The sequence below is a fragment of the Leiobunum rupestre genome, chromosome 11 (genome assembly GCF_980474605.1).
Source record: "Leiobunum rupestre chromosome 11, qqLeiRupe1.1.hap1, whole genome shotgun sequence".
Lineage (NCBI taxonomy): Eukaryota > Metazoa > Arthropoda > Arachnida > Opiliones > Sclerosomatidae > Leiobunum > Leiobunum rupestre.
In genome coordinates, this window is record NC_143394.1 from 28399788 (window position 1) to 28413941 (window position 14154).

The 14154-nt window shown below is 35.6% G+C and overlaps 1 protein-coding gene across 8 annotated transcripts in view; it reads left to right on the forward strand.

Moving 5' to 3' along the window:
* Mctp (multiple C2 domain and transmembrane region protein) overlaps window positions 1-14154 on the forward strand; it is a 148314-nt gene that overhangs the window by 97174 nt on the left and 36986 nt on the right. For all 8 annotated transcript variants that reach the window (XM_090164251.1, XM_090164248.1, XM_090164249.1 and 5 more), the window contains exons 2-3: window positions 3990-4086; window positions 6170-6414. In XM_090164251.1, coding sequence (XP_090020377.1) covers window positions 3990-4086; window positions 6170-6414 — 342 coding nt within the window. The remainder of the gene's footprint in view (window positions 1-3989; window positions 4087-6169; window positions 6415-14154) is intronic.

The following is a 14154-nucleotide window of genomic DNA, read 5'->3' on the forward strand; positions in this document are numbered from 1 at the left end:
AATTATTGCATATCGGTATACTTTGACTCGAATCACCTGGAATATTGATAATGTTTTGTACACTGCTTTCTTGCGTTATTGGATCACTTAGCGGATTTACAAAGCTCGTATATTTCAAGATATTGTTCGAAAATGGCAGTATTTACAGTAGATGAGGACACGTACAAAAAAGTTCTTTCACTTTCAAAAGACCGTGAAATTATAGGAAAATAGGTAAGAATAAAGGAAATTATAGGAAGGCATTAAAAATATAGGAAAATATAGGAAATATAGGAAGTCTAGTCACCCTGCCCCTGGACTAAATAGTTTCGCCTATTCCATATATTCCTAGCTACTCTGTTGACCTTCGTACGTAAGGAATTTTATATTCGAAGTATAAAGAATACTTTTTCTTTAAAGTACAAATTTAAATAAATATAACATCCCCAATATTTGATTTAAAAATATTAAAAAAAATCTCTAATTGTTTGGTCAAAACTACAAATTAAAATATTTAATAATAGCAATTCTTAAATCTAATGAAAACATTGTTACTTTACCTTATGGTTAAAGAAATATTATTTGTTTTTATTTTTAAGCTTTGAATATATTTAAACATTACACTACCCGAAATATTAAAAAAATAACTTTGTGGAAATTAATTAATTAGAATGAATGCTATAAGATATATAAGGTTTAGTTTATCCGCTTTCCAAAATTGGAATTTGTACTTTCCCCTAAATTAATGTTTAAATATACACTTGCTTTGGCGTATATTGAAACCCTTTAATATAACTCCAATTTTTTTACTATTAACAATTTCCAATCACGCGTATTTAACACGATACCGGCGTAGAAAAAAATGGTATAGTGCGCCCCTGTAGAAGTGTTCCGTGTGTAGTACACCGGTGCCAGGGGTGAAGTTTATTTTCAGGGGCCGAAATTAAAGAAGCCACTAGGCCTTTAAAAAAATTTCATTTCGATTGCAATTTTAGGGGTTTCCGGATGAATTGAAAAAAAAAAACCGCTATTCAGGAAGCAAAACCCTACCAAATTCTTCCTTCTAAATACTACCCTGCGAAACGAGCGAAAACATTTTTCGAATTAAAAAGTTTGAAGAATTTTTCGCTTCGCTAAGTTTAATTACGTTTTAGACCAATCCGAAATTTTCGGGCCTTGGTTTTGAGTAGATACTAAGACCAAATAAGAAATCAATTCTGTCCCAGTTCAAAACGTATTTCATTATATATTTGGTCCATATCGTAAGTAACATAACAACAATAAATATTTCAATCAAGAAAACTTATCACTGAAGTTCAGAGCTATTTCGCCAGGACAATAATCCCGAAATCTGGGCGAAAATCAGTTCCAAAATATCGCAATAAGCTTAAAAAAAAACAGAAATGAAAACGAAAAATGTGCTCTGAAATCCCAAAATCAGTTTCTGAAATCCCAAAATCACCTTAAGATGAAAAATTTGTCGGACCCATTGATTAAAGCAACAGAAACTGCCGTATACTTATTGTAACTATGTTACTTATGACCATATATATAGAATTTGTAGATCGAATGAACGGAAATTGGCCATGCATGTACTTTCCTTTCGCAGGAACGTTATAATTGGTGGAATTGAAATTAGAGCTGCTTTCCCAAGATCAGATAAATTTTGTCCCCGACGACAAAAGATATTTCAATCAATAAAAAAAGAGCTAAAAAACGGTTAGAAATTTTAATGGATAAAACCCGTACTTTTAATCAGTTGAAAGCCGCTTACTTGGAAACTTCAAAAGGCACAGAGAGTAAAGGTTATAATAGGTTTGAGCTATTGATCTACACCTAAGCTGCCCGGAACTACACTGCTACCTAGAAGCAACAAATACAGCACCTCAGACCAGGAGAGCGCAACCCGCTAAAAGTCGTGCATTTTCTCGCGTACATATTTCATTGGTTAGATGCTTTAGCGCCTGCTGCCGTCAGAAGGGAAAAATCGGAAATTTTCTTCCCCTTTTCCGTAAAACGCTCAGCGTAAAGGTTCGTCCAATGAAATTTGTACACAACTCTGCGTTAGAGTGTTTAAAGGCTAGCTGGGTTCTCCTTCTGTTTGTTGCTCCTAGCTGCTACCCTCTTTTTGGCATTAAATCCAAGCAAAAGTGTTTGTCGAAATTAGTTGTAAACTGCTCGGGTGCAAAGTATAAGCCTAATAACTCGTAATTGGATAAACGGTGCACTTGTTTACTTGGATTCTCGTCCTCATTGTTCGGAACAAATGTTTACAGGAAATCTGTCTCTATTAGTCGCTATTATCATAAGTAACATAATAAGCATAATCGTGACACTGAAAGATTGGCTTGACCTTTAAATAAGTGATTTCGTGACCTAATACTTCGATAGACTAGTGATTAGTTTCCTCTATGGCCGAATTAAGACATTTAAGGTTCCATGCCTCTTTCGGCATTTGAGCCTTCTCAATCTGGCCAATTCAACTCTATATTGCTAGCGCTGCTACCATTGGGAGAGGCATGTTAATTTACCTTGGTGTCCCAAGACCGTCGTGGGCTTCTTGGCTAATCCGGTCGTGGTTTCTTCGGTACTATTTCACGTATTTATTTATATGGGCATTGGCGAAATAGTCTATCCTTAATAAAGTGTCATACTGATGGTTATTACGGTACATAAGCTATTTTGAACTAAGATTTTTACTAGAATCAAGATTGAACTTATTTATAATCACGGATAATGACTATGTACGAATTTGACCATAATGCCCGCGAATCTTAACAGTCATTCTCCGTGAGTAGAAATAAATTCGCATTTGGTGTCTAAGGCCTTTGGCCGACACCATAAGTTTCTTCTCAAAAAATAAAAATAAAATAAATTCGTACGATATATGGCTGTGCGATTAGTGGTTTTAAGAAATCGAGTCGGTTATCGAGTATTAAATTTTTTCATCGAGTATTAGAGTCGAATAATATTGAAGTCGAGTCGAGTAATCGAGTACTTGACTAAGGGGAAACATTATCTTATTCGAGTCGAGTAACTAAAAAAAAACCTCGAGTAATATTTTTAACGAGTCGGGTTATCGAGTATTTGATTAGGAGCTGATTTTATTCAAGAAATTATGAAATTTAATTTAAAAGGATTATAAAGTAACTTTCAATGCTGAAAAATATTAATTTAACTGAACCACTGTTTCCGCAACTTTGTAGGTACCGTTTATTGCCCCCCAAAAAGTTGTAAAAACCCCTCTTTGAATTTTGAAGAAACGAGGATAGAAAGAAAAATATTCGACGAGTTTAGAGAGCAGCTTATTCGAGTAATCTAGTACCCGAATATGCAATTTTTTGGTACTCTGTAGGGGTAGATTAACTCTTTCGGTGCCTTTATGCACAGAAAAATTTTCCGCCACTGGGCATTGTACAACGGGTTGGTCAGATAAGTAGTACTTCGACCGTGGGGCTTTATCAGAGTTTTGGAGCCTCTAGAAAAATGGCGCCCTAGGCACGTGCTCAGGGCCGGATTAAGACTTTATGGGGCCCTAGGCCCAAGTTAATTTTGGTGCCCCCCTTTCAATTTATAATTGAGAAATGGAAGGAAAATTCATTTTGCTGCCAGATTTAGTATGTCGTCAGACGTCAAGGGCTAGACGGCAGTCCGTCAGATAATGTGACAATCAAACTTTGTGGTTTATAGGGGTGGACGCATTTACTAAAATAACCCAGGAAAATATTTTGTGAAAAGCAAATGATTAAAGTTTTGTACTTTTATTTTTTTCGAACCCTCTTGGTGCCCCTTGTGGGCTTGGTGCCCTAGGCCCAGGCCTATTTAGCCTATTGGTTAATCCGGCCCTGCACGTGCTAACTCCGCCTAATGGTCAATACGCCCATGGTACTCGGTAATCGACTAGTATTCTCCAATTACTTATTCGACCTAAAACAATTAATGATGTTCGAGTACTCACTACAGCCCTAATGTACGAAATAAAATTGAATATATTGTTCTCTAATTTGCAGGAGATGTAGATCCAGACCATTCCATCACGGGTAATTCCTCGACGCCGTCGCCCAGAATGAGACGGTTCAAGTTTCGAGAGAAAAAGAGGGCGCGAAGGTAAGACAATTATACCACCGGAAAGCGAGTGGCTGTAGTACCTCGAGGGCTCGAGAGATGTCACTCCGGAGATCCAATTCAAGCTAGCGCAATAGAGATTTACTAATTGACTAAACAGGAGCCTTGGGCAGGAGATATCTTTTTAAAGCAACTGTCGGCTCTATCATTGCCACCTGTATTATGAAAAGGCCCCTGTTATTAGAGATGGCCATGAATCTATCCGATTCTTCGAAAAAAACTACTTTAGTGGAGAGCGTGGTGCCATCTATTAATGGCAAAGGAAGCTTAAATTCAAAATAGCCAAATGATAAAGTCGTCAGAGAGCCTTTGTAGACAGCTTATACTTTATTTAGTGGGCTTTAACCTAAACTATATATCCCATGTAAAAAATATTGTTTAAAATTAATGAAATTTATGTTATTGACCTATTTACAAACGACCCAATCAACGCGAGGGGTACCTATAATTATCGCGTTTTGGGTCAAAAAGTAGCTTAACTAACTTGTTTTGATTACGACGATAGCGGCATCTGTTGAAAAAAGAGCTACTTGACGTCGAGCCGATACTTGCTTTAAAGTAATTTTGTTCTATTTAATAATAATAATAATAATCAGATAAAGGCAATTTAACCCAAGGCACCACCTTAGGCCCCAGTCATCTAGTGACTTTTAATGCCTTAAACAGGTGGCCTGGTTTAATGCGTTATCTTACGACTAAGGTGGCTCAACGCAAAATTTTATTTCGCAAATTCTAACATATTTTGTAGTAGATCCCGAGTTAAATTATAGAAAATAAAATACAATTCTGAGAAAACTGCCGAGCGTCTAGTCGTCTGGCTATAAAATTAAAATATTTTGGGTTGCTGCTACGACAGAGGTGACTATTTACGATGTATTTTGGATGGAGTACAGTTGAGAATCTCAAGAGGTTTCTAATTATTTTTAGCCACCACTTGCTTCAAATAATTATTTACCACCAAGAATGTAATTATTTATATTTAGGGATAAAGTTTATGTTGAGTCGATTTGTAATGTTTCTCATATTCCAACTCACGGTCTGCCAGTATGTTCTTCCCCTTAAATGACGATCAAATCAACTCTGTATCTTATTGGTTCCCTAAAACTTACGTCAACGCCTCGAAAGCGGTAAATTTAAGGGAACCTACAGGGTTCATACAAACATAGAAATCAGTGAAAACCTGGAAATATCAGTGAAATTTATTTAAAGAAAAAAAGTCAGGGAAATATCAGGGAAAATGAAAATTTTCCTGAAAAATCAGGGAAATCAGGGAAAATAATTATGAGAACTCCAAATTATGTGCAATTTGTTTTAGTATTACTGAAATTATTACTTAGTATTGAATTCATACGTTGAATCTTGACTATATTATATTAGAAAGTGTAACAGTAATGCATTTAACATTTTAGAGACCTCTGTTGTTTTAAAAAGTACACCTGGAAAATATTCAAAAATACTCAGGAAAACCTGGAAATATCAGGGAAAAGGTTTTGAAATATTGTATGAACCCTGATAAGGTATATCGCCAATTAGATTGAAATTTAAAGGGAGGAGACCATAATAAAACCACATATACGTTTATATTTCACCCTCTCGTGACGGGGCAAACTATACTATGGTGCCCACGGATCGTCATAATATATTCATTATCCCTAAATATTTATAAATATAATTATCGATACCATCCAATATAGACTTAAGGAATTGAAAGGGTGTCTAAGTAGAGATACGAATCGGTAATTTGCCATGGTAATTTACGCGGTAAATTACCAGGGTAACAGTAATTTACAATTACGGAAATGGTAATTACCCTGATGGGAATATGATGATACTGATAATGCATCTCAAAATGAAGATAATTGAACATTTTGGCATTTATAACCTATTGTGGTAATTTATAAAATGTATAATATAATTCCTTGTTTTAATCGTAAAAAAAACCTTTCTTAAAAAATAAATTACGGTAATTTACCGCAACACAGTATAAATTACCGTCTAATTTACTGATTTCCTAAATTACGGTAATTTAAGAACTCTATGTCTAAGTGATTTTTCGTTTATCTAGTCACACGGACCTAACGCACAACAACAAGAAGCACGGTCGCCTGAACAGCCAAACAGGGGACAGCGGCGACCCTTACGACGACGATGACGACGAATTGGGAACCGTCCTGTCGAGGACGGAACCATCCTCTCCGGCCAAAAAGTCCCTCGGCCTGCGTTCCGCCAACAAAAGAATGCAAGCCGTATGGGCCAGTCTCAAGAAATTCGCCCCGCATAAACTCAGGACCAGAGCTAAAGAGGATCTAGGTAAGCTCGAGCCCCTCAATTCCTCATCTGTTTTATCCTCTCTCCGCGCGAAACCCACTTTCCAGGAGAGCACGGCGAGAGGGCCGATTACACCACGCGAAGACGGTTATCCAAACAGGATATACACGGGGCCAAACGAGAAAGAACTTATCTCTACTTCATACCTCGCGGATTCGGTGATAAATTGCAAGGTAGTAGCTAAGAGTAACAAACGCAAGGAGAACGCGGCTAGCCTTTAAACACGCTAAGGCAGTGTTGTGTACAAATTTCATTGAACGAGTATTTTCGCTGAACGTTTTACGGAAAGGGGGAGGCCAATTTCCGAATTATCCCCCTCCGAAGGCAACAGGCCCTAAAGCGTCTAACCAATGAAAATTGTACGCGAGAAAATACACGATTTTTGATGGGTTGCGTTCTCCTTGCGTGTTTGTTGCTCCTAGGTAGGAGGAACAAAGCGTTGGTCATTTTTAGAAACCTTACGCTCAGTTCACAAGAGTGGGGGTCATCCTCTGAGATTAACGGTAGTTCATCTCTTTCCTTTCTCGCTTAGAACAACTCAATTTGATTTATATAAACCCTTAAAACCTAAACTGCCAATGCACATGTAATTATGTGAATGATCCGTGTGAATGATCCGTGTGTAGCTTAACCATCACTAGAAAGCGTGTGTTTGAAACGTGCCGGATCCTGATCACTACAAGCTTTTACCTAAAATGTTACCTTGTGGCACCAGGGAGAGGGTCAAGAACAATAGCCCCAAACGATTCCGACCTTAGGGCACTGATTGTAGTAGAGAGTCCACCAATCGTGGGTCTCAGAGACTTAGTTACACCACTGTCTATTAACCTGTTCACACATCATTTTACCTAGAGGTCAGCGTTCGATTAATTTTTATCCATGGATAAAATAAGTTCGGCGATATTTAAATAATATTTATTTAAATAACCAATATTTGAATAATAATTGTAAAATGTTTAAATAATCGAAAGTGGATAAGCCTATTATTTAACAAAACAAACAATTATTTAAATAAATACCATTTTAATTTTAATTCAAATTATATTCTTTTTACCAACTTTTGTTAAATAAATCGGAAATTTTGTGGATAATGAATAAACAATTCCGAGCACTAATGAGGCTCTTTCCATGAGCGCACCCAGAGCGACCTTTCGGTGTCGACGCATCTGAACGGTCATGAAAATTACGTGACGCGATATCGCCGCCTGTTTCCATTGTCGAATTGAACCCCCACTGATGAGTAGATCGCTCCATTTGTAGTGCTACTAACTGGCACTTTGAAGCATTTATCCTAATATCTTCTTTCTAGCCCAATGCGGTGGATTAAGTCAAACCAAACTAATTTGACTTACGCTTACGCCACAAATTTATACGTTCATATAAATGTAAATTTGACGGTGAAATTAGTGAAGCAGTTTGGATATATAATTCAGATTGTACCTGATCATGTGAGAAAAAGATAACGGATTGAAATGTTCAGATAGAAATTAGAAGCACTAGATTTACCGGTTGTTTTTCAATTCGGAAATTGGCTAATAGGCACACCGAGTATAGAAGGAATAAGAAGATAAACATCCAAAATGTAGTGAGAACGATGCGATGACCGTTTCCAAGAAACAAAAAGGAGCGATATTTTCTCCCCGGAACACCTCTTTTGTCGTGCCAAGAAGGTCGACCACTTTTATCGCACTAACCCGTTTCCATGACCGTTCAGATGCCGAGACACCGAAAGGTCGCTCTGGGTGCGCTCATGGAAAGAGCCTCAATTTTACCAAACAATCACCCAAGATTTAGTTTTATTTAGTTTTTTACTCGAAGATCTATTTGGTCCGAAATTCGCGTATTTTATCACCAAAAATGGAAACTGTTCCATCCACCTAGCAGCAGTACAAACTAAACCGCAGTACACCCCCTGTGGATATAAATACACGAAAAAATCTATAAATATTTAATTGATAAGCTATACGAATTTATCGTGTTAACTGTCTGGTCGAACAATACTTGTTGTGTTTCATTGAGTTAATGCGTTACTACCGTTCCTTGAGTATAAATAATACTTAATTCATGGCCAGTATCATTTCGCCGATAATGACGTTTCTCTAAAAATTTATCGATTTCACAAAATAGTAAATCCAAAATCCATAAAATGATCTCGGTAAAGCTTTAGTTAGGGTTGAGTTGGATTTTTCATCTGGTCTACTTCAATGTCATTTCACTCGACCTCTATCGATCCATATCATATCTCAACCCAGCTGTCCTCAAATCACCTCATGCCATATCACTCCATCTATTATCATCTCAATTAGTTTATTATAATTTAATATCTTTGAATATCGTCCCATCTCTCATTTTGTTTAGGTTAGATTACGTTTGATTGCTTTGGGTTTTGTTGAGTTCGGTTGGCAAAATCGTTTTTTTTTATAAAAAACAAAAAAAAATTGTTTATTTGAAACAATTTTTTGTTTGTTATTTCCAACAAATAAAACCATGATTTAAACGTGTTTAAAAAATGTTTATACACGTTTTTTTATTTTATAATTGAAGCTTGCGTACAACCCTTAATATCGGCGTTTAAACTTTAATCCTAAATATTAATAATGAAATTATTTAACATATTTTGATTTATTTTAGTAATTTAAAATACAAAATACTTTAAAAGTGAGGACGCGTGTAAACACCCATGTTTTAAATAAACCATTTTACGGTTGGAAGTGTATATTTATCTTGTGTTGCTTCGTTTATCAGATGTAGTTAATTTTAGACACAGTTGAGTAAAAGGCAATCAGTAATTTCGATTCCTTGTTACTAAGCAACAATTTGTTGGCGAAAGTAAATTATTTAATAATAATAATAATAATAATAATAATAATAATAATAATAATAATAATAATAATCAGCTACGCTAATACCCAAGGCACAACCTTAGGCCTAAGTCATCAAGCGACTTTTAAAGCCTTAAACCAGGTGGCCGGGTTAAAATGCGTAGGAGGGTGGTAGCAAGCCCTTCATGCCACGCGAGCCAACAGCTCCCTACACTCACTATTACCGTTAACCTCGACAAGTTTTTATGGAAGGGGAAACCGAAAAACTTGGGAGAAAACCCCTTAAACCAGTGGGGAGAGAGCTTGCAAACTCAACGCGGAAGAAGTAGTTCCGAGTTTTCACCCAGTGCCACAAGTTGGGATCGAACCCGGCTCCTCTGGCGCCACTCTGTAAACATTTAAACCAGGGTTGGCAAGGTACTAATCAGTCTGGTTTTAACCACCTGTTAAACTGGCTTAAGCCACGTTTAAAAGTTGAGCCAAAAATCCGAAATGTTGAATAAAGGGGTGAAACTAAAAATTAAAATTAGCTCGCCGAAATATTAGAACAAAGCGGAGATGGTTATATTTCACTTTTAGCTGCCCAGAGACCTATGAATTTTGCTAGTTTATAGCATGTTTTGCAACCTAGCCAGTATCTAATTTAGCAGCCAAGTTCAGGTGTTAAAGTTGAAATTCCTCCTAGACTTCCTGAGCAGGCCAAAGATAAAACATTAAATCAAGAACCCAGACATTTATTTGTTTTTCATTTCTTTGTTAACCTTGGTTTTAAATTTATCTCAATAAAAGCTATAGTCTTTGCTGTTTTGAAATCGTGTTTAATTTGAAGTCAGTACAATTTCAATATACTCATATTAACATGGGTTGCCCTTGGCTAAACAATACACTAGACCTTCCTTAGCATAGGAACCCCAATAATCGAGGATAAACTCTTTTAAGGTCAAGTACTACTGAAAAATTAATGGAAAATTTGAAATAAAGTAGGGAAAAATATGTTTTTTTAAAAAAAAAGGATAATACCAATAATGTACGGTTTTAAAGCAAAAATCAGACCAGTAAAGTTTAAAAAAAAAACATTTTTAAACACTGCTAGAATAAGCAAAAGATTAATTACGTTGTTTAAAATTAAGCGCATATTTTTGCGTTGAAAATAAAGTTAATATATTTATACGATAAAAGAATTTTATTTCGCTACTTTGTTGAAAATCCATTAAAATAAGAATTAAAAACAAGCTTTTAAAAACTTATTTGAGACGTATTTAAAAATACTTAATTATTTTTAAATTGTATTTAAGTACAAGTATTTTAGTAAATAATTTTCAAAACCAGAGTCATGGAGATATGATAAAATAAAATAAATAATATACAGTCGGGATACTTTTAATTTATTTTATTATAAATAAATATAAATATTAAAAAATTTTGTCATGAAATATCCCGACTCTATATTATTTATTTTATTTTTACAAGTATTTTAATTCTAAAATTAGAAATAGACTGGGAACCAAAAAATTCTTAAAGTTGATTGAAATTTTAAAGGCAATTAATTAAAAACAATTTGATTCATTATACTTTTAAAAGCAATTTTACGTTTAAAATAACTTCATACATTCTTTTATTAAAAAATAATAAATAAAAAACCAAAAAAACCTTAGTATAAACTAAATAAAAAACACGTTTAAAACATTTCGTTGTTGCCAACCCTGGAGTTAGGTTATTTAAAATGATACACTTTTTAAAAAAAATATTTTTTAGTATTGTCCAACCATGCATGCCATCTTCGTGTGCCCTGCTTCGGTGAAATTATTGTTGAAAAATCTACTTATAAGTAGGACGTATATCGAAACAACCGCGCAACAAAAATTATTTCCGGCAATTAATATTATTTTGTTTGTAAGGTCACGATTGTTAAAGAATGGAAAGGTACCATTAAGTTTGTGACTCGAGGCGGCTATCGTGAAATTGTACCATTATTTCTTTCAAAATCGGACGGCAATGGATATTACTAGTATTTAATACGAACAAAATGATTCAGAAAATCTACGTCCTTTTCAAACATGTCATTGAGGATAAATCAATAAATAAATATATCGGTAGAAGGAACAGTTTTTAGCATTTTCTCCCTCCAAAATACACCTCTCATCTCGCAAAGTAACTTGTATAGTATTTGACTAACATCGGAAACTACCTTTCATTAATGTTAACCAAGAATGTATTATCGAAAATAAATTGACATATTTTTGGTATTATCCTACCGGAGTGTCTTTCATTGGAGCTTCATGTTACTGGCAGCTAGGAGCAACAAACACGGCACCCCACACAAGGAGAACGCAACCCGTCAAAAGTCGTGCATTTTCACGCGTACAATTTTCATTGGTTAGAAGCTCTAGCTGGGGAAGCGGTTCTCACTTTAGCGCGAAAATTTAAAAGCGCTGAAACAACTCGTGCGGGTTTTTAGTAATGTTTTAGACCTAACATTTTTTAGACCATTTGGTTCAAAATGAACCAAATGGATGTTCCTGTTGATAATTTTAATAAATAAACGATTCTATTCGTGAGATAATTACCTTTACTTCAGTATCTTGGTCAAGTAGGCTGAGCCGCTTTTCTAAAGACCTAGGCTTAATAAGTGACGCTGAAGCTTTTTATCGCCAAGGTGTGGACGTCAAAAAATAGAACATTCGCTAGATACCGCGGAGACGCGACTTTAGCGGCGAATGTTCTTTTTTTTGACGTCCACACCTTGGCGATAAAAAGCTTCAGACAATCAGAAAACGCGTTCCCTCGATCTATTCCACTCCCGTCCGTCACTTATTAAGCCTAGGTCTTTAGAAAAGCGGCTCAGCCAACTGAGCCAACTTGACCAAGATACTGAAGTAAAGGTAATTATCTCACGAATAGAATCGTTTATTTATTGAAATTATCAACAGGAACATCCATTTGGTTCATTTTGTTTTATGTTAGGCCTAAAACATTACTAAAAACCCGCACGAGTTGTTTTCAGCGTTTTTAAATTTTCACGCTAAAGTGAGAACCGCTTCCCCAGCGACCGAAAAAAAGCGTCTTTTTTCATTGCGCGAAAATTTTATTCGTCTAGAAAATTCGCCAAGTGGGAACTAGCCTTAAGTGGGAACTAGGCTTTAAGGTTCGTCCAATGACATTTGTACACAACACTGCGTTAACGTGTTTAAAGGCTAGCTGCGTTCTCCTTATGTTTGTTGCTCTTAGCTGGCAGAAAGGGGAAAGATTACTGGAGGAAAGGCGGTGGTTTTCCTACCACGGAATCAAGAGGCAAACTGGGTACTGCCTACATATTTTCTGTTAGCCTGTATAAATTATCTTTTTATTCTTGGTCAGTTTTATTTGGAGAGAACGTGACTCTGCCAATTGCTGTTGGCGCTTAGCTCAACTCATTAAGTATGCAGCTCCCCAACCTTTGAAAACTAATCGAATACTTGAGCTTCTCTTTTCTTTTCCTTGATAGAAAATTTACAACTCATTTTCACTCCAAGCTGCTCGGAAACGAGCTGTGCGTTTCCAACACTTACAAGGAGACATCCCGAAGTGTAACCCACCGATGTTTTTGACAACAAAAAATTGAAATTTTCTCATTGAAAATATTCTGACCGATTCCTAGGATCCCCCCTGTGAAAAATTTGAACAAATTTCAAAATTTCGAAAATGCCAAAAATAGAAAAAATAGATAAAAATTGACAAAAAAAATAAAAATTGATCAACTGTTGATCAATTTGAGGTAAAAATCCCATGTTATTTTCAATGGGAAAATTTAATATTTTGTGTTGTGATAAACATTTTACGTTGCCATGGCAAAACGGTTGCCCATTGAATAAATTCCCTTTAGGATTTTTCATGATTCATGAAGGTCTACCAATCCCCCGAGTTTGAACATAATCGGTGGGTTACACTTCGGGATGTCTCCTTGTTAGTTTGCTAGTATAATATATCTCTTTCGAGATATGAATCTATCTCCATATCCTCTCGGAACACTTATCTTCGTAGGTCAAGCGTTAAATACGTTAAATATACTAACTTTCTAAGCTATTTTATAAAATGAGTTTTTTATAACCCTTATTTTACGAGTTAAATTGGTGCGGCTTGACAAGAAATACGCTCTCATTGAAAGTGCCTTAAGCCTACATAATAGCAAGAACCCATAGACGTGTACCAAGAACAGAGGAAAGGAAATTTTATTGGATCGCCTCCTAATCGATTTTTTTAAAGAGGCGGAGCTATTGAGTCTTCTTCCACTATTGTTCCTTCTAAGAAGAAGGCGCGAACACTTACATTTACAGAAAAGTACATACATGTATTATTTTTAAGTTGGTTTCAAGTTGGCTTCAAGTTGTCGTTACTAAGTTTCAAGTTGGCTCTAAGTTGGCTCTAAGTTGGCTTTAAGTTGGAATTAAGTGTCCTCCATTAAGCGAAATTAGCGTTGGTTTTAAGTGGTTTTTAAGTAGGTTTTTAGTTAGTTTTTCTTAGACCGCTTATTTTTTTGGTTACTTAAGTTACTACAGGCGGAAAATATAAAAAGGCGGGGCTTATTTTGAAAATATAGATTAGGAGGCTCCACGACGGGCTAAAGCTATGATTACGTGTTCTTAGTACGTCTATGAGTTCTTGATAATAGGGAGTAGAAATGAAATTGAAAAATCGACTGCTAAAACTTGTTAGGACTTGTGTTTGGCGTAACACGAGCTAATCAACCCTATAGCTACTGCTAAACCTGAAATACGTTGATAAATATGGGTTTTAATTATCTTTAAGAAATTAAGAACCTATATGAACACTTCTCTAGAAAGATATATCTTATAAACTTCTAGTATACTCAATTTCAGGTTAAGAAAGGCCAAAAATTTAGTACATTTGTCGGAAAGATACT